The sequence below is a fragment of the Ptychodera flava genome, chromosome 22, assembly GCF_041260155.1.
Source record: "Ptychodera flava strain L36383 chromosome 22, AS_Pfla_20210202, whole genome shotgun sequence".
NCBI lineage: Eukaryota > Metazoa > Hemichordata > Enteropneusta > Ptychoderidae > Ptychodera > Ptychodera flava.
Genome location: NC_091949.1, coordinates 20981131 through 21000253, shown reverse-complemented (window position 1 = coordinate 21000253; position 19123 = coordinate 20981131). Strand labels below are relative to the sequence as shown.

The 19123-nt window shown below is 39.3% G+C and overlaps 1 protein-coding gene across 3 annotated transcripts in view; it reads left to right on the top strand.

Annotated features, from left to right (window-relative positions):
* The window catches only part of LOC139122922 (uro-adherence factor A-like), a 76105-nt gene that overhangs the window by 16309 nt on the left and 40673 nt on the right, over positions 1-19123 (top strand). For 2 of the 3 annotated variants that reach the window (XM_070688792.1, XM_070688790.1), the window contains exons 1-3: positions 979-1140; positions 10295-10353; positions 18138-18287. In XM_070688792.1, coding sequence (XP_070544893.1) covers positions 10302-10353; positions 18138-18287 — 202 coding nt within the window. In that variant the 5' untranslated portion in view covers positions 979-1140; positions 10295-10301. Of the gene's footprint in view, positions 1-978; positions 1141-10294; positions 10354-18137; positions 18288-19123 lie in introns of those variants that run through there. The other variant, XM_070688791.1, reaches the window with a different exon arrangement.

Here is a 19123-nt window from a genome sequence, read left to right as displayed (position 1 = left end):
ACCGTTCTATAACCGTGCCTCTTCGAAGTACCGAGTTACATTTAAAATATTCTAAGTTTCGTCTACATTCCCATTCAATCTATCTTCCAACAGAAAACACAATACACAATACTAATCACTTTGTTCATGAGGAGTGTGGCTCACGTGCTTTATTCTGGACTAGGGCACTTGAAAAAGATTACCAGCGAAGTGTACCGTTAAAAGACTTACGGCAATCTGCACAGAAAATTACCCCGCGCTAAAAACCAGAGTTAAAAACCCTTTGTTCTAAAATGTTTTCAAAGGGAAAATAGTTTTCTGGAAAGGCGTAGGTAATTTACAATTGAAAACAAGTTGTCTGGAAAAGCGAAAGTGATTTACAAAAAAGTACGAAAATTGAAAAGAGGATTCATAAAAGGGAGGGTGGGGGGGGGGGACTCGGTGTCTCACAGTGCCCCGGCCTGTTGAAGCGTGAGTCTGGACTGGTGCTACCTCGTGTGGCACCCTCACTTCATCCACAGTCACAGCCAATCAACGGCCTCTAAATGTTTTCTTCGAAACGTCCCACCAATCACCGATCCAGGCAATCCCGCCAAGATTACAACAGCATTGCAGCTGGTGTCATTTCCTTTGCTGCAGTTTACATACTTTGTATTTATCAGCTGTGATCCACCCCAGCCTACATATCGACATATCTCTGTACCGACAAAACAATATTTTAACGCTTTACTTCGAACCGCTATAAAATATTATTTTTATTACCACGCCAACAACACGGTGTTTAAGTTCGAACACGGTGGACACGTCTGATTTAATGATCATGTGATTATGGCAGAGGCGTTCACGTGGTTACTGATGATTGGTTTTCCCTTTTCCCGTTTGCACGCCACACGCGACATGATGATAAGCGACACAACGCGACGCGGTCACATAAGGCCTGCTGCATGCTGCATGCTTGTGTGTTTGCATAGAACCACGTGTTTGACCTCTGAACTCGGTAACTGTTGATTGCCTGTTTGTTCCGTCCTTCATTCTCCCCGCGCGATGAACATAACACTCAGGCAGATGATCTTGCTACAGCAGTTGTCATGGTAACTTCCAACGAGAAAATACCAGGTGCTTAACACTGCTGACACCAACCAAAGAAATCGTATCAGAAAGGTAACACTGTAAATCATTTGTTTCTCTAGACCTGCGATGCTGTTTAGATCGGTTCACTATGGTTGGCGCCGTAACGAGCACAGTAACCTTTTGACATACATATATGTGCGCCCTGTTACAGTGTGTAAAGTTCTCATCATATTAGTCTTTAATGTGTGTTTACCTGCCGGTGAGCACTCTACGTGTCTTCTGATTGATACCCTTGTGCTGTAATTTTGTGATATGTAACAGATGAAGTAGGCACTAACGATCGAACGCTGCCCCAGTACTGAAATGTACCTTGGACCGCGATCGACTTGGGAAGGTTCCGGATCAGTCAGTGTTACCACAGCTTATGCACAGGTCAGATGAAAATCGTCGGCTCCACTGTCTGTGGTACTGCACACAATTCAGGAATCCATTTTAATAGCCTGGTTACCATTCAAAGCACTAAGCACATGCCATAGCATTTTAATAATAGATCTGTGTGATTGCACGCAGTACTCTTCAAAGTATAGCAGGGCTGAGTGTATTGGGGACCATGGATAACTCCTTGTTGAGGACGTAGACCTACAACGGAACTTGTGTCATGCATACTTCTTTGGTTTGCAATGTTGTGTGTCGTAGTTCACAGCAAGAAATGCAGTTCTGCGCCATGGTTTGAAAACCAAACTGGGGTAGTTTATCATTTAGGGAATTGCCTTTATCAAAAAAGTCAGCTGCCAGTTCTGCAGTAAATTCATTAGGGGCCTACAATAAATCACAGCCTTTGCGTGCTTGTTTTGCACTTGCTGAAAGAGAGATAAAGGCTGCACAATCGACCCCAGGAAAACCAGGGTCTATTGTAGCACAGGCTGATCAGTGGACTATGTCCAAATTTTGCGAAGGGGTTAAATTCGTTGGAAAGGTCAAGAAAATCACGTGGCTTTTTTCGCCTTGGCCCACCTATCTCCTTTATGAACTGCTTTGCTGATGTGTCAGTTGACAGACAATGTTTGTATAAACACTTTAAAAAGTAGAATGAAGAAGCCTATAGGACTAATTTGCAAAAAAGACCCCCGCTATGCCTAACTCTCACATATCGCTACTGTCTTTGTGCATGGGAGTCGCATGCATGATGTGACTTTAATAAAGGTGTAATGCCCCGTGTTGACAGATATTCGGACTTCAATGTTTACAATGCTTTTTAGCTCACGTTTAGTATACTAATGTGAGGTTATCGTATAAGCTGAAATTGGTTGCGTCTGTATAGGCCTATATGTGTGTATGCATGTTCGTCAACATCAAAAACTTGAAAACCGCTGCACTTTTTAGCTTGGTATTTGCTGGTATTTGGGATTTTGTTCAAATGAAGTTTGCATAGCCCAAATTATGTAAATGAGCTTAAAAATGGGAAAATGGTCAAAAATTAACTGCTGTTTTGATTGCTTTGAAAATTAGTATGCAAGTACCTTGGGCCAAAAAAAATAAAAAGTTTGTTTCTTGTCGTAGACATATTTCAAGAATGATGCGGTGACCTTGTTGCTTTACTCTCAATTCTTTTTATTCTTCAATTAACAAGAACTCTGAAAAAACATGAAACCAGCATAGGAATGCACGCAGAGATAAACTTATTATGCAAAGCAGTGTTGCTTTATTATTTTTGTATAGCAACAGTTTTGTGGTTTGACTTTTAGTGCAGCAATTCACGGTTTTGACAGCTTAATATAACAGTGACATATCTGTACAGTTCTGAATGGAATGTTAGTGTCAGTTGTTTTATTCACAGTTCTGTGTTATACAGCACCATGTTATGCACTATCATCATGTTTTTTTGCATATATTTGTTTTATTTCCTCATGAGCAGAAAAAAAGGCTGATGCGGCGGGTCTTAATTGACATGCGCAAGGATGAGAAACAAACTTTTAATGTTTCTTGGCCTTAGGTGGCCCTTATACAGTTTTATGTATATCATGAAGATATTTTTAATTTTGTATTTTTGCTGATATTTTTGGTTAGTTTCCTCATTTTAAGTAAAAAATTATTCTTCTCTGAAACCGCCAGCCCAATTACTCTCAAATTTGGGTTGGATGTCTGCAAGGGACGGTTATCCTTCGAATTTCTTAAAATTATGACAAAATTGGCAAAAATTACCGTATTCGGGCAATTTTTGTCATTTTTGGTCAAGAATTTTAAAAAATGTTTTTCCTTTAAAACCACAGACATACAGATGCCTATGGATGACAATAGTTAGATATGTGGAAATTGTCCTGAAATATGCAAATTTGTATTTTTAAGACAATTTTGTAATTTTTGGTCAAGAAACTTGTTCTCAAAAACAAGTTGTCTGATAGCTTTGTAATTTGTTATAAAAGGGATGTTATTAGATAAATCTTCTGCTCAAGGTGTTGGGAAACTCCTAAATTTGAATATTTTAGGTAATTTTCTCAGTCTGTGACCTTAAATGACCTATACCAACTTAGTATATTTTGTGAGACAGTGTTGAAGGCTGTGAACATAATTTTGTTATATTTGATATCAATTTGTAATGAAATTTGATCCAGAAAACAAAGCTGAAGTTATTTTTCATTGCGGGTCAATTTTCTTGGTCTTCTGGCCAGAGGTCCATATATCTTTCTTTCATGAATATGACTTTGTTTGTGTACCGTCTATTTACTGTCTGTTCTGTGCTGTTTTATGTCTATGTTTACAACTATTGTCTTGCGAATTCCGACCTACTGTCATTGGATTATGGATTGGTATGATTGCGATTATTTTACAACTTTTTCATGTAAGACACAGAAGAACTGATAAGAAATTTGGATCCAGGATAATTCCAGATGTTATAATCACCTCCTACACTGGAGGGCATTTCACTATGTGAAACTAACTTAAGTGCTGTTTACATTTGAATGATAACACTGATAGCAGTAATTAAAAAATCTCAGTATGGACCGAACAATTTTGTCAGTACCTCTGGTGTTCAATTTAGACAAGTTTTACTGTATTAAGTATGTATGTAGGATCTGCATGTCCCATTGCTATAGAAGTGGATAAGTATGTTCCTAAAGTTGACCCCAATACTTAAGTTGTGGCCGTTATTTGCTTTTGTCATTCTTGTTTTTCTGGTTTAAATATTTCTTGAATGGACCGATTCAAACCGAATGAGAGCAAAATGTCCTTGCCGCTATTTTTGTCTACCACTCGCTAGGGTTCATTTTGAAGCTCCTGGAGTAAATAAAGTATACATTGGTTTATTTTTGTGAAAATTGAAGATTTTATCCCTATAGAGTTAACACCGGGATGGGGCGAAGATTTTATCCCTATAGAGTTAACACTGGGATGGCGGCCATTTTGAATTTCAAGCATCGGTAAATATAGGGTAATTTGGTCTCTGGTGCAAAAGTATGCACGGTGACCCCTGAGTTTTATTCAAAGGGAATGGTTTGAAGTTTCTACGTTTAAGACATTGAATTTCGAGGCGCGTACCGCCTTAATAATGAATAGAGGTGGCAGAGGTGCAATTCGCCGCTAACTTTGTCAAAAAACGAAAGGGTTCAATCAACCAAGGAGGTAGAAAACCTTGGTCAAACCACAATCGTGGAAAGGTTGTTTGTTTTCTATCTTGACTCGTCATAAAAGACTATGCGGAACGAATGCTCTTACTACGAAAATCGAGCATTCGATATAAGTTAGAGCTGTAGCGCTGACATCTCAATGACCGTCGACCTTCGTTACCTTGCGGAAATTAATGGAATTGGGTCGCCTCCAATTATCTTAGCCAATTATTTTAGCCCGCACTCGGTAAGCAACACAGTAAGTGTGCCAAGGACAAGGTATTGTACTATGCCTGACTGCTACCACCCTTTACATGGCATGATGCCCTTTTTGCCATATAAGGATCTGTAACTTTGCGACGATCAAGTGACCTTGAGACTCAAGTCTGCAGCATCGTCCTTATAAACTTATGTCAATACAGCACGTCTCCCTTTGTTATATTCTTTGCCTCGCAGACCTAGAGAAATTAACCTAGCACTTCGAGTGGTGTCAAGGTGCCCTACATATATACCAAGTCTAGAAAAGAAATCGAGCGTGGCATTGCTTGCGTTGTGCGATTATTGCTGTTGTGGCCTGATCTTATTCAATATTAACCCACCTCTTCAGTAGGTTCATGGTATGACTATTTACATAACTTAGAGCACTTTGGTATGGCTTACTACAAGCAAACGACCAAACTGTGAGCTAGAATACACATGCCGGAAAGTGCCGAGAGAGTTTGACCGGTTAAGAAGGGCTTGACTACGCAGTTTCTGCGTAGTGAAGCTTCATTTCGTATTCATGGTGACCCCTGGCCAGCTGTCAATAACTTTGGGGGCTTTTGTCTTTTGGCCTGCTTTGCATATGCGTCGTTGGACACGACCTGCCAATCACCCAGGTAGTCAATTAAACTATTAGTTGACTGTTTACCGACCCAATTAACACTATCCAGCAGTATCAGTCATATTTTAATCGCGTGGCCCGGGTGGGCACAACGTAGGAAACGCGTGTATTTCTATGTGTACGTTTCACTTGTGGTGTTGTTTGTACCATGGAGGTAGGAATGTTTGTACCATCGTGCGTTTGAAGTAAGCTTACTTGTTTCACCTACAGCATTACCTTCAAGGTGACAGGCTAACTATTAATGTTCAGTATCATTGCACCGAGTTCTGCCCACGGTGAAAACCACCTGTTTTGCCACGGTCCCTCTGTGGAGGGACCGTGGTTTTGCCTACTAATTACTGCCCGTCGCTGCCCGTCCTGAATGTAGCCTATCTATAGCTACAGTAATCAGTCAATATATAATACCCCGCGCCTTATAATTTTTATATAAACCACAGTCTCTCTATCCACGAGGGACTGTGTATAAACTTATAAATCATAGTCCGTGCCGTAAAATTGTTGACTTTCGATGCGATATAGAGGTTGATCGTTGAATCGCACCGGCGCATCCATATTTACTTGCCCATAAGCTTACTACTCTGTAAAGGGTGGGTAGATGGAATTCCTGGGCCAAAAATGAACACCGGGGCGAAACTTTTGTGAACCCATGTGAAAACATAAATCATTTATCAGTTTTGATATATACTCCTCAATTGTAAGTTTGATCATGGAGGTACCTCCATGGTTTGATCAAAATCGAGACCACATTCAAGGGCTATGCAGACTGTCCATGTACGCACACACAGTGACAAGAAGGCGGCAAACACCTACTTACCAAGCACATCGAATCGGCGAAAAGAAGCATAAAAAAGCTATAGGCTCATCGCCAAAACAAACGCGCCAAGCGCTAACAAAACCCATACCAAGCGGCCCTTTTCAGGGCCACCAAACACTCCAAAAAGAGAACTACCCAAAAACCCCCCATAAAATGACATAGAACACACAAACATAACAAAAATCGTACACATAAAAATAACGTGACAGAAAAAATGGCCGTGGAAATAAATCAGCTATTTCCAAAGAAAAGCCGACAACAACATGAAATTCAACAACAACCTATCATCGCTCAAACTATGAAACTCCGAAAAATAGTACTAGGCAAAAATTCGGACGCCAACAAAACCAAACAGAATAAAACCACCTCAGGATTTCAACAAATAAAGTCGTAAAATGTGACTACGCTACATCGTGAGACACAAACAATCGCAACAACACAAATTCAAAGAAAAGTCAAATTGGGCTCCACAAACAACAAACACCAAAAACTTGAAAGCTATCTGAAGCTGCTAAACTCGCACTTCTAGAGATACCCTTTCAAACAAGGAAACAAAAGATGTCGCGTGCTAAAGAATCGCGATAAACCAGCTTGCAAACAATAGGCAAATTTCGGGAAAAAAACCCTCGACAAGGGTCGGGTTTTCGTCATTGTCAACACAAACGATTACGTACTCGAATGCGAAAGGCAATTACGCAACACTCAGTATTATACACAACAAGCCAGAACAAACAGTAAACAAAATAAACGAACTATGAATCAAAATGTACGAGAACAAGCACATCAACCAGGATACTTGTGAGTATCTTGATCCAATAAACATAAAATCAGTACCCCCAGTGGTACTTATTGCCAAAAAATCACAAACCTCCGCAAAAATCTAAAAGACACACCAGTCAAAACAAAATTTACCGAAGTAAAGAAACATAGAACAAACAAACCGAACCACCAAACGGACTCACAACGTGACCAAAAATTAATATACTTGCCTCGCTAATCGAAAAGCAAGACCACTAAAATGCATTAAAATAAATTTTCACAAACACAAACTAAGGAAAGAATCTACACCGCGACTGATGAGAAACCACAACCGGGTTTCGAAACGCAAGCGTCAAAGGGCGACTCTATCAACTTTTGTAACAACATAGGTCCGGCTGCGTCTCGCCATAAGCTTTCCCCACACAAACAAAACATTACCGTACACACTAATCCAAACTTCTCTACAAATATCCAAAGCGAAACAAACATTTTTATTAACACACACAATCGGATAAGAATGTAGGAACACATTTTCGAAACGAATCAAACACAAACTCGACACAAAAACATTTAGGATAGTTAGATGGGGAGCCTCTTTCACATTTTTTACATCTCGCTATACTGTCTATGATTCTAAAAATAAAGTCATCTGCCACTTTTTCTGTATACGCGGTTTGGCAAAACTCATCTCTTCAATCGAAAGTCGGGCGATTTCATGGTTCTTTGGGGTACGTCGAGCATAAGGAATGTGGTTATATTCGCGATGTTTTATTCGAAATTATTTATTTCTTCTAGGGCAAATGCACGTAATTCATGCTGTTGGAAATACTGGCCGCTCATAAACAAGACAATAAACTCGATATCTGTGCATCTTTACTTTTATTGTCAAAGTACCATCGACACCCAAAAAAAACCAAATGGTTCAGTCCACGCGTGGGTTCAGTCCAGGTATTTGCAACGCCAGTCACCTAGGCGACGGTAATCCGCACCACTTATCACCATCGGGAAGGTACTCCTCCCCCTATACCACTGGCGATCCCACCTCAAGGCACTGCGTCATTCGACCAAGCATTGTTATTGTAATTTCCTGCATAAAATTAACAGCGAGGTCAACCGGTCAAACTCTCTCGGCATTTTCTCTCATGCAGCTTTCCATATTTAGGTTACATGTCTGCTTTGATATAGCGATTTTACAACTAGACATCAAAACAGGTCCGATAATCAGTATAATTCAAGGTAAATAAAGAATTCAACAGGTCCAAGAAATAAATAGAAAATGACTATAAGAATAGGGTCATCTTGAACCGCTCTTTAGTGGTGGTACCAGGTGTCCTGAATTGGTAAGCGTACCCTGCCAAAATACTTCATCCGTCAAGATTGACCCGCGGCGACAAAGTTTATTTGTAATCGGGTGAAGCCACCAACTTACAGTTTTGAGTCAAATCCAGTATGTTGTCATTCATCGTTTCAGAAGCAGGTATGTCATGTTTTGATTCAACAGCCCTATATCTACCATAAAACCTACCTGCCTGCCCGCCTACCTACCTTACCTACCTAACTACCTACATGCAAACGCGCATGCACAAAACTGTATGAAACCACGAACCCTGCCTTATCCAAATTGCTTCCAATTTTAGTGGATTTAGCATGCCGATAACACAGTAAACTAGTTCCAGACAGACATTACCCCTTCACGTGATGTTGCTGGACGACCCCTCCATACTGTAGATATGTTGATGCAAGGACCATCTAATAGTTTTCTTTTAATAGTTTCTAATAGTTTTCTTTGTACGTTTTCGGTTGTTTTCTTTCAAACAAGCGTAATATTATACACGTCAAACAACATGAATTAGAGCGCAAATCTAACTGACGAAATTGTCCCCGAAGCTGTCTTTCACCTATTTAAATGATGTATTCATTGCTTTGATAAAGTTTCTGTGCAATGTATGATAGCGTGATGTACGTGCCAGTGCTTCTTTAACTCTACAGGGTGTGGAGGGGTCACAGCCAGAAAAATTACTTCAACAACTTTGTTCGGTTGTTGTACCACTCTTCATAAGGGTGTGGATTTAGCCGAGCGGTTTTGACCGGGTACCATACGTTGTGGGTTCGCCCGGTCGAGGATATATTGAATTTAATATTTGCCTGTAATGTTTCCCAAATGCTTTCTTTGCAAGAAATTGCCAATGACGTAAAATGACTTCCAAAATGGCCAAACACATCTCATTTTATGACGATTTCTTATAAAAGCTGAAGGTGTACGGCTGTTATGTAAATGGCAGAATAATTGCTGTCGCTTTTCGGAGGTGATCTTAAGGTCACCTTTTATGTCCTAACAATACCAACTTTTCCGGTTTTGCCTCTTTGTGGGATACTAACTTTACAGGTTTGTCCATAAATGCCATAATTTCAATTTTATTTGGCTTTTTGAGATATAAAATCAAACAGTCATTTCTGTGCAACTCAAACCAACACCAAGCGTTCGAATTCTCGCAGCACATGCCACAGTAGTCACAGAAACCAGTTCGTTTGCAGATAAATGCAACCATTTATGGCAGGCCTGCAACCAAAACATGCTTATGCAGGTTGTACGAGTTCACAGGACAAGCTCGAGCGTGTTTGTTTGTACAATGATACCACTATTTCAACATCCGAATGGTCCTTATCACGAAGTACTCACAAGCGGGTTTAAGAGCTTCCAGGTTACCGAAGTATTTGCAAGTAACTGAAGCATGGATTTTGTTTAGTTTTATTGTGTTAAGGGTCACTTGGGTATTGTGTGTATGATACATGAATGCAACCTCAATTTCATTAATTTATATTTTTATCGGATCGAATTTACGACATCAATCGTATTCTTAATGTCATGTATGTATATTGCTGTACTTGTCTCACACATCAGTAACAATAATGTAGGTATACGTATGCATTTCCCAAACTTCATTCTTTTTAAAAATGTACTGCTAGAGCTTTGGTGAATGAGTTCATGAGCAAGAAAAACATCGTGAATTTTTGGATGAAACTATGTACATACTACCCTTCTCAAATAAACAGGAAAACCTTTCGCAACGTCTTTTTTCATACAACTGAAAAGGAATCACATGATACAAATTCACCAATGTGTGCTTGCAGTATACACATAAATCCTTCTCTGTTGATAATTAACTAGAATGTTTTTTACAGGTAAAACATGGACGGTGGAGCCACGGGACCAAAGCGAGCGGAAAACATGTTGATCAGAGGTAAGCATTAATGCAATAATCCAATTGTATGTTTTAACAAGAACTTACGGAACTTGGAGCTTCAATTTTCGTGTTTTAATACCCTTTGCTACTTTACTTTGACTAGCAAGCATATAGTATTATAATATTCTGTTGTCTTGTCTTTCCGTTTGACTCGTTAGCAATTTGAATATTTTAAAATTTAAGTTGCATTTATTTTAAAGGTAACGTTACATCATTTTGATTTTGCTATTTTGGGCATTTTCGCCAATATGCGTGAGCACTTGGAACCAACCACTGCAGAGCATTATGAAAAAAACCAAGCAAATAGCTGTAGCATTAATTTTTCAAGTGGCGTTTCTCGATGTCATATGAACATCTCTCTTGTTCAGTCTATTCTGTTGTTGTTATAAATGAATTGACATTTTTTCATTAAGGTAGTATGCGCTTCGAAAATGAAAGACGAAAACATTTGATCGAACTTTCTAAAATGAAATTTGCAAATCAAGAATAAAAATCAGGGGCCATTGTCCAAACATTTGTACCAGAGAAACCCAACGTTTGCCGATATATGAAAATTAAAAATGACCGCCATCCCAGTGTTAACTCTTTTGGTTTTTTGATGTTTGAAAAACTTAGAGGGGAAATGTTTTTTACACTAAGAGCTTAGAGTGAACGCCCACAAGTGGTAGACCAGAAAATATTGATAAACTTTGAGAGCCTGAGGGGCGTTCTTCCTTAAAGTTCCATTAGCTGTATCTTCTGGCGATTTTTCCGTTAGTTTTGATTGAAATGATCACTGGCTCATGTTGAAGAGTCTGTCAAATAACAGAGAATCGCATATTATTCGGAAACATTACGTGCCCGACAACTAAATAACATGTGATTTTACAACGAAAATTTCAATTTTTTGTCCGGACAGAAATACAAACTCTGTTGACACGCGGATTCCAACGTAGGCATTCTTCTGCACCTGCGCGAGCCATTTACAGCAATTTAAAAATAAATATTCATTACTTACGCCCGGTACTCACGTCGTAGTCCATTGTCCGAACACGTTACGTAGCCAGATGTCTGGCAATCCACGACGCAATGTTGTTTTGATCCCGCAATAAAGGTGAACTTGTACATCTCGCGTGATCGCGGCGTCACCATATCTGCGTTCTCCCCAGCACGCTGAGCATGCCAGACGTCAACAAACGAGCTCGGAAGGGCAACACGTTTGGACAAAAATTAGCAGTTTTATGTGGATCATCACTAATCATGTTTGTTTCTTCGTAAAACAACATTTTGCAACAAATATGAGCCTCCAACATGGAATTTTCCGGGGTAAAAAATGGTCAAAAGTTACAAATAATGGCCCTCTTCCTTAAATAATTATTGATGCCGAGAACACGATTCCAAACATCTACCGTCGTTCTTGTGTATTTTCACCTTGTTATATTCCTTCGAAAGGAGCGTTGACATTTTTTTGTAAACGAAACATGTATTTGGGTGTATCAATCATACACTTCTAAAGAACTACGGTATTTTGTTTATCATAAGTTACCGGGCTGAGGGTCAAACATCAAGGACACACTTATCCATTTTGATATGGCGTCCGGGTCTCCGCAAGCATATCAGCTGATTGTGGTGCCGTTGTTTTAGTCCCCGACAAGCGGGAACTTGTTGATTCCTTACATCTAGACATTTCCGTCCGTCCGTCCGTCCGTAGACTCACATGGTGGACTTTCGTGCTTCAGATTTTGCTCAAATTTGGCGCAAGGATAACGTGATATTGCCTTCACATGCAAGTAAAGTTGTTTTTCCAAGACGATTAGTACCGTTTTGGTAGGTTTTGAAGGAATTTGGCCGTCTGAATCTATGATTCATGTGGCTGACCTTATTCATTCAAACCGAACACAAAGAGAGTGTACGTACTGTAGCATACGTATGTATGTCAACATTTCCTCGCAACCCGAGCCAATGTGGCTGCCCGACAACTATTATGTTGTACAGCGCTATTTGATTGTCATCGTATTACATGTTCAACGAATTGTGCAATATATATACCTGTGAACTTGTCTCGTGATGCATACGAAAATAATTCAGAGATGGTATTTTATCGATCTTCATATTGGACGATGTTTTATTTTTAATGTAATAAGTGGAAATAACAATATGATCCCATTGTTATTAGTCTGTTGTGTTTGGTTGTAATTATTATTCAGTAAAGAAGGTTTGGTCTACAGCTCCAAGAACTGTTACTTTTGATGTACGTTTCATCATTTTTGTTCTGTTTCTTATGTACACTTTCTTTTTTCATTGACAAAAATCATAACAAAATGACGAATGATTAACTTTTCAACACTGCCTGTGTGCAATGCTGGGTTATTATTGTTGATAACTGAATTCTTGCACTTACTAGAAATCGGAATTCATTTGTCAACAGTAAATTTGCCAACTATACACAATTTACCGTGTTAGCAAGTCGAAGAATGAAATAAGTAAAACAATAATCTTGTATGAAAACATTGTCAAAAGTTAAAGCGCTTGTTCCTCAAAAGACAAAGAGACAATATGAAAAGAAAGTCCCTCTCCGAACTGTCTATGACCCACTATACGACTAGAATGGTCTGAGCTACAACACAGTGCATGGAAAACAAAAGCAGCAATACAGACTCTGAGTGAACACCTTTTACCTGGTCATGAGGGCTAAAGCACCCGCTTATTACTCCGAGGGGCCATGCGTTACCAGAAACACATCACTATTCCCCAAGGCCGTAGGCCATGGGGTTTAGCGATGTGTTTCTGGTAACACACGGCCACGAGGCGTAATGTACTGGTGCTATAGCCCGAATAAAGACCAGATTATAGGTGTTTTATAATACGCCACCAGCTCATGTTGTTTTATATTTTGATAATATGCTTTGCAACAATCCATTGTGACAAGTTTACTTGGCGATTTCTCTACAGCCGTACAGTAGTACCAATTTCTTCACAAAAATATCCTAAGCATACATAGCAACATCCTTGGTTGCACTTGAATCTTTGTCGTGGATGAGCTGTTCAAGTTCCTACGCTGTTGGAATGAAAATTCTTGCCGTTTTAGAGAAGTGTTTGTCGCTCAACCTCGGGCGCTCATCACGTTCTAGTCACCCACCATTGTTTCAAAGCAGCAGACGACACTACGCGTATGGTCACGTGAGCGGGCACTTGTCCAAATTTGGCCAAAAGCTTTCCCTAGGGAAATATTCTTTCAAAAATACCCTTTTACGTCACTTTTGTCGAGTCAATTGGGGACTACACGTATCTATTTTCACGTCACGGAATGAGCATGTGGCGTATTACAATAGTGACTATGGAATGCATCAGCTGAGTCTTTCATAACAAATCCAAAAGTATTACAGGACTAAGCCTTTATGTTTCAGCGCTGACAGATGCGAACTTCATCACCTCCACAATCCATTGTATGTTGACGCTGACATAACGGTATGGAAAAAGTGCAAAGTAATTTTGCACAGATCATTTATTAAAGAATTTATAATTCAATAATTCGATTTCAATACCTGACAAAATTCATAACAGATTTTTATCCCTGTCTCTATAAAAAGTCATGTGCGCAGGTCAATCTATTGACTGGACAATGAAGGCAAGGTTAAAGACTAATTTGTGCAAAAGTATCAAAGTTTAGACTTCGCGCTAAAGAATGCCTTAAGACACCCTGTCATTTCTCGCCACAGCTTTTCCATACAAAAACACCAATATAGATATAACGGAAGACGCGCTGACCATCAACGTTTATTTATGGGCAAGGGTGAGTGGAAGTCCAAAAATTAACGGGCGAGGCTTGCCAATGTCTAGTGTGCTAGAGTGCTAAAGACTAACCTTAGATTTTCAGAACTAAAATTCATCAGACTTTGAAATTACAACTTGCCATAGGTTTTTAGGTCTCCGTGGACGAAAGAGTTGGGGCTTACGGTTTTTCGTCATGTCTGCCGTCCTGATCGTCTGTGCGAGTGTGCTTGCATGTGTGCGTCCGCCCGTAAGCCTTTTCTCAGAGATTTCGGAGCCGATTTCTGTCAAAGTTTATACAAGAACATATCCATACATTTGCACGTCGATTTGTTTCGCGATCGATTATCACGGCTATTGTTTTCAGTCGTTATACGATGCAATATGGCATCCAGGCTACCTACCATTTTTTAAATATTTCATGTCAAGAGCTAAAAAGATGTCTTGGCGTATTTATCTCAAAGTTGGTTCAACGAAATAACCTTATGCCATACACACGCATGTATACTGATTTATTTAGCGCTATTATCCAATGTTGCCACCAGGCGGCCGTCTTTTTATTAGTGCCCGCGGACAAAGTCCGGGGACTTACAGATTGTGCCCTGTCCTTCCGTCCGTCCACGCAGATATTCCTGACATGCTTGGCCCAATTTCTTTCATGTGCAGAGCCATAACTAAGACATACCTCGACAGAAGTACAACACACTTTGATTTACATCAGCATGTCAAATTTCTTCAGGATACGATCCGATATAGCCGCAAGGCTGCCATTTTTCTTGCGATTTTTCATGTCCAGAGCCATTACTGAGACATGCCTTGACATATTTCTTTTAAACTTGGCACAAGGGCATAACACCGATGGCCCAGTGCAAGAGTGGCGTATCTATTTTTTCGGACAAAATTGAGTTTTGATATATTTTCGTTCAGGACTCTGAAACGCATCTTTTATGAAAATTTTGAGTAAAAATCTCAATATTACTCATGTTGCCATGGGAACGTAACTTGAGTAACGACCATTTTGCACAAGAAAGTAAGTGCACTAAGGACGTAACTCAACACTTACACCTGTTTTGCACGGGCAAAATGTAAAAACAACAAAATGTAAAAACGTCTGATAATTAGAATGCTATTCATGAATATTTAATCAAAAAAGAAAATCGACCTGTGCATAAAGGACGTAACATATTATGAGTTACGCCCCATAGAGCACGTAACAGATGATGAGGTACGTCTTTCTACTCAGAAAGCTAGTGCAAGGTGGAAATAACTCCAAATTTTGCAATTTTCATAAATTGATTACATAATTATAATAATATTCATTTATGACTTTTTATATATCTATGACATTACCCTTTACCAATAAAAAGTAATGGGAAGAGCCAATGCCGTACCGTATATGTAATGAGGGTTAAGGTAAGAACTTATCATGTACTATACATGTAATAAGGGTTAAAGGTTACGTGCATTCGTTTTGAAATGTTATGCTGAGATCGCGATATGACCCGACAGATCTACCGATCATGCCGATCGAGGGCAACTGTTGGTTACCCGGAAGTGTCTTAGCCCGAGTCGATTTGAGACGTGTGTTGGAAAGTTTTAAGGATTTCTTCAGAAATAGCTTTCTGAGTTTCTTTCCCCTTGACCATGTTCTACAAAGAGTTATTGGACGTTTTTCGTTCTCTTTTCCAGCTTTTGGTTAACATTTTGGCGACTGATCTGGCGCGCGTTCTTATTTTTTGAGCGAAGGGTCAATGGTACCGGGAAATGCATGGTGATCGAAAAAATCGTGCTTTATCGTGCTCCGATGACCTACAAGACAGTTGACTCATCGTCGCAAAGCTTGAAAAATTCTCCATACTCAAGATGGCAAGGTTAAATTAAAATTTGACGAAAATAGGCGATATTTTGTGAAAAATAACTTACTGTAAATTTACAAGGATCAAATCCTGATTCGTAGGAGCAGTACCTGTCCAGGAAAGCCATCCAAAGAAGTAATTTTCGATGTACTAACCAATTGTGACGGTCACCATCTCGACTGTACTGAACAATGTGCGTAACGTCTACATCTGAAAACTGCCGAGTGCTAAACATTAAGGGTGAAATCTAGCCGAAAATTTCTGAAATCGTTGTCATCTACAAGTCTAGGTTTACATGGTTAATCCTTTATGCAGTTGGTGACTGAGGTTCGCTGAATTGGCCAATCGTACTATCCTCCAGTGTGACATAACCAGGACTGATAAAACCATTAACTACAAATGAAATGAATTTTAGAGGCTTTTAGAAAATTTATTCCCCTCTAACTCAGTATGTCGAAAAATTGAGTAACGCCCCTTCTTGCACTGGGCCATCGACACTATGACTTACATTAGCATGTCATTTCTTCATGATGCGATCCAATATGGCCGCAAGGCGGCCATTTTCTTGCGATTGGTAATGTTCAGAACCATTTCTAAGACATGCCTCAGCGGATTTCTTTTAAACTATCACAAGGAAAACACACTATGACTTACATACGCACGTCAATGTCTTCATAATACGATCCGATATGGCCATCAGGAGGCCGTTTTCTTGCGTTTTATTTTTATGTTCTGATCCATTACTAAAACATACCTTGACAGATTTCTTTTAAATTTGGCACAAGGCTAACACACTAGGACTTAGCATGTCCAATGTTTTCATGATACGATCCAATATGGTCACCGGGCGGCCATTTTCTTGCAATTTTCTAATGCCCAGAACCATTACTAAGACATGCCTTGACAGATTTCTTTTCAACGTGGCACCAGGACTACACAATAATGTGCAATAGGTCTGACCTGAAAGCGAGCGCAGCAGCGTGAGGTATTGACATTGAGGTTAATATTCCCATAGCATGCCAATTACGATGTTTGCTGCATATTTTGCCAAAGTGCTGCAGATGGAGAAGGGTTACCAAATATTTTCAAAAATAACAGTAGATTTCAGTATTTTAACTTGAAACTACCCAACAATCAAGTTGACCAACGAAAATCAATTATTCTGGGCAAATTACATGGTTAGATTAGGTTAGAATATTGTAAAAGGTGCTCGGAACTAGCTGATTCTGAATTCTCGCATGAGTTAGCAGTCTGTATTGCTCAGTCTCGCGAGAGTTGGCTTGTTTCAAAATGGCTGCACACAGCAGTTACGGAGCCCGGCTTTTAAAAGTGATCGAAAATAATCATTTCAAATCAAATTTGGTACTATTTTCGCAACAGAGAGCTTCCCTTGTCAGGAAAGTCCATTTTCGGGTGGGAATTGTGGTAGAAGGCATATTTTATTTCACGCAATCCGTGACAAAGTTGTCAAAATGGCCGCCCCCGTGTAAAGACCTGAAGCGCGCTCTTTTCAAACTCGTACTCGTAGGTATATAGAGATTCCATTCCATTCCAAATACACGTACATACGTTATCTAAAGTGCTCGCTTCGCGAGCGGCCTTGGGCCTCTCTCGCTGTGCTCGCTATAACTTACATGTGCTCGTCAAATTTATTCACAATACGATCCAATATGGCCGCCAGGCAGCCATTTTGTTCTGATTTTTTCATGCTTACTCTGATTACTTTACATATAAAATGATGTAGGAAACATTTTTTTTGCCTATTTGGCATTTGTGGACTTGAAAACTGCATTTACAGTTACATTTGTAAACTTTTCCTGAGGCACATTGACAGATTTATATTTGCCAGGGACTATGTCATTGACAATGACTTGTTTCAAATGTTCATCTCTAAAGCTATATATATATTAGATATACATTACAACCAGGTGGTAATATAGCATGATAGTCGTTTGAGTAATGTAGACGGGCGTTGAAGTCAGCGTGATTTGCTAATCATTATTACCATTACCGTTAATACTTTAATTGGTTTTAAAATACAACATTTTCCCATTTTCACATAGTTTGACCAAAGTAAAATATCCATAGAACGATGTCACTTACAATATGGTAATTTTAGAAAAATTACCTATAAATGTCCTTTTTTTGTCTGGTCTTTGTATTTCCCGTTTATAGAGAAAAGGGGAATTCTTCAAAGCATTGACCTTACGTCGAAGGAAAGCATGGAAATCAAGAATGAAATCAGGAAAAATTCATGGGGAGCAAAGTTTCTTCGACCTGAAGTGACTGCTGTAGAATTGATTGAAAACAGAAGACTGCAGGCAGGTAGGTTGGCTGTATTAAATTTCATCTTCTTTCAGTATATTACTCTCCGTACATCTTTTATCAGAGATGAGATCATTTGCGTTATTTGTGACGATATAATGTACAGCAGAAGTTTTCTTTATGGAAATGGAAGTATACTTTCAGTGACAGAATATTAGAATATATGATCAAGTTTACACCGGCGACGACAAAACTTGTTGGTATGACAGTACTTGTGTAGATTAGTGAATGATGTAAGAAAGTCGGAGCAGACTATAAAACGGACACAAGTGAGATTGTTGATTCTAATAATGTCGATGAGAATTCCACCGTTGAGCTTGCCACGACACATCTTGCGATTACGAAAGACATCTTGTGTAATACAGTATTGAATACTGCATGAAATCCACTGTTGCCGTTAACGTTACAGATTTATGGCTTTCACTAATGAGTTAAGTTGTTCCACGTGACTGAAACCTGTCTAACACTCATATCACATATCTCATTTTCGCAAGATCTTGCTATGGGCAAGAACTTATCTATCGCACGATTGGAATTTAATCAATTATAGAGAATTTCACTGATTGAACAAATAAGCGGCTTAATAAGATCTTGGTGTGGCTTTATCGAACAATACTTTAAAAGTTAAAGAAACTGGTGACTTTGTAGGCTATGCAGTTTTCAATATTGTAATTGTTGTTTAAATAAACAAACAAGCCAGGGATTGTGTGCAGTCCTGTACCATATTACAGAAAGTCATAACAGGTTGGCGTATTCGAATCGTGAACTGGTTCTCCGCGGTGAAGCACCATAAAATAGTCTCTTGTGATCATGAATATTGTGACAGAAACGGATAA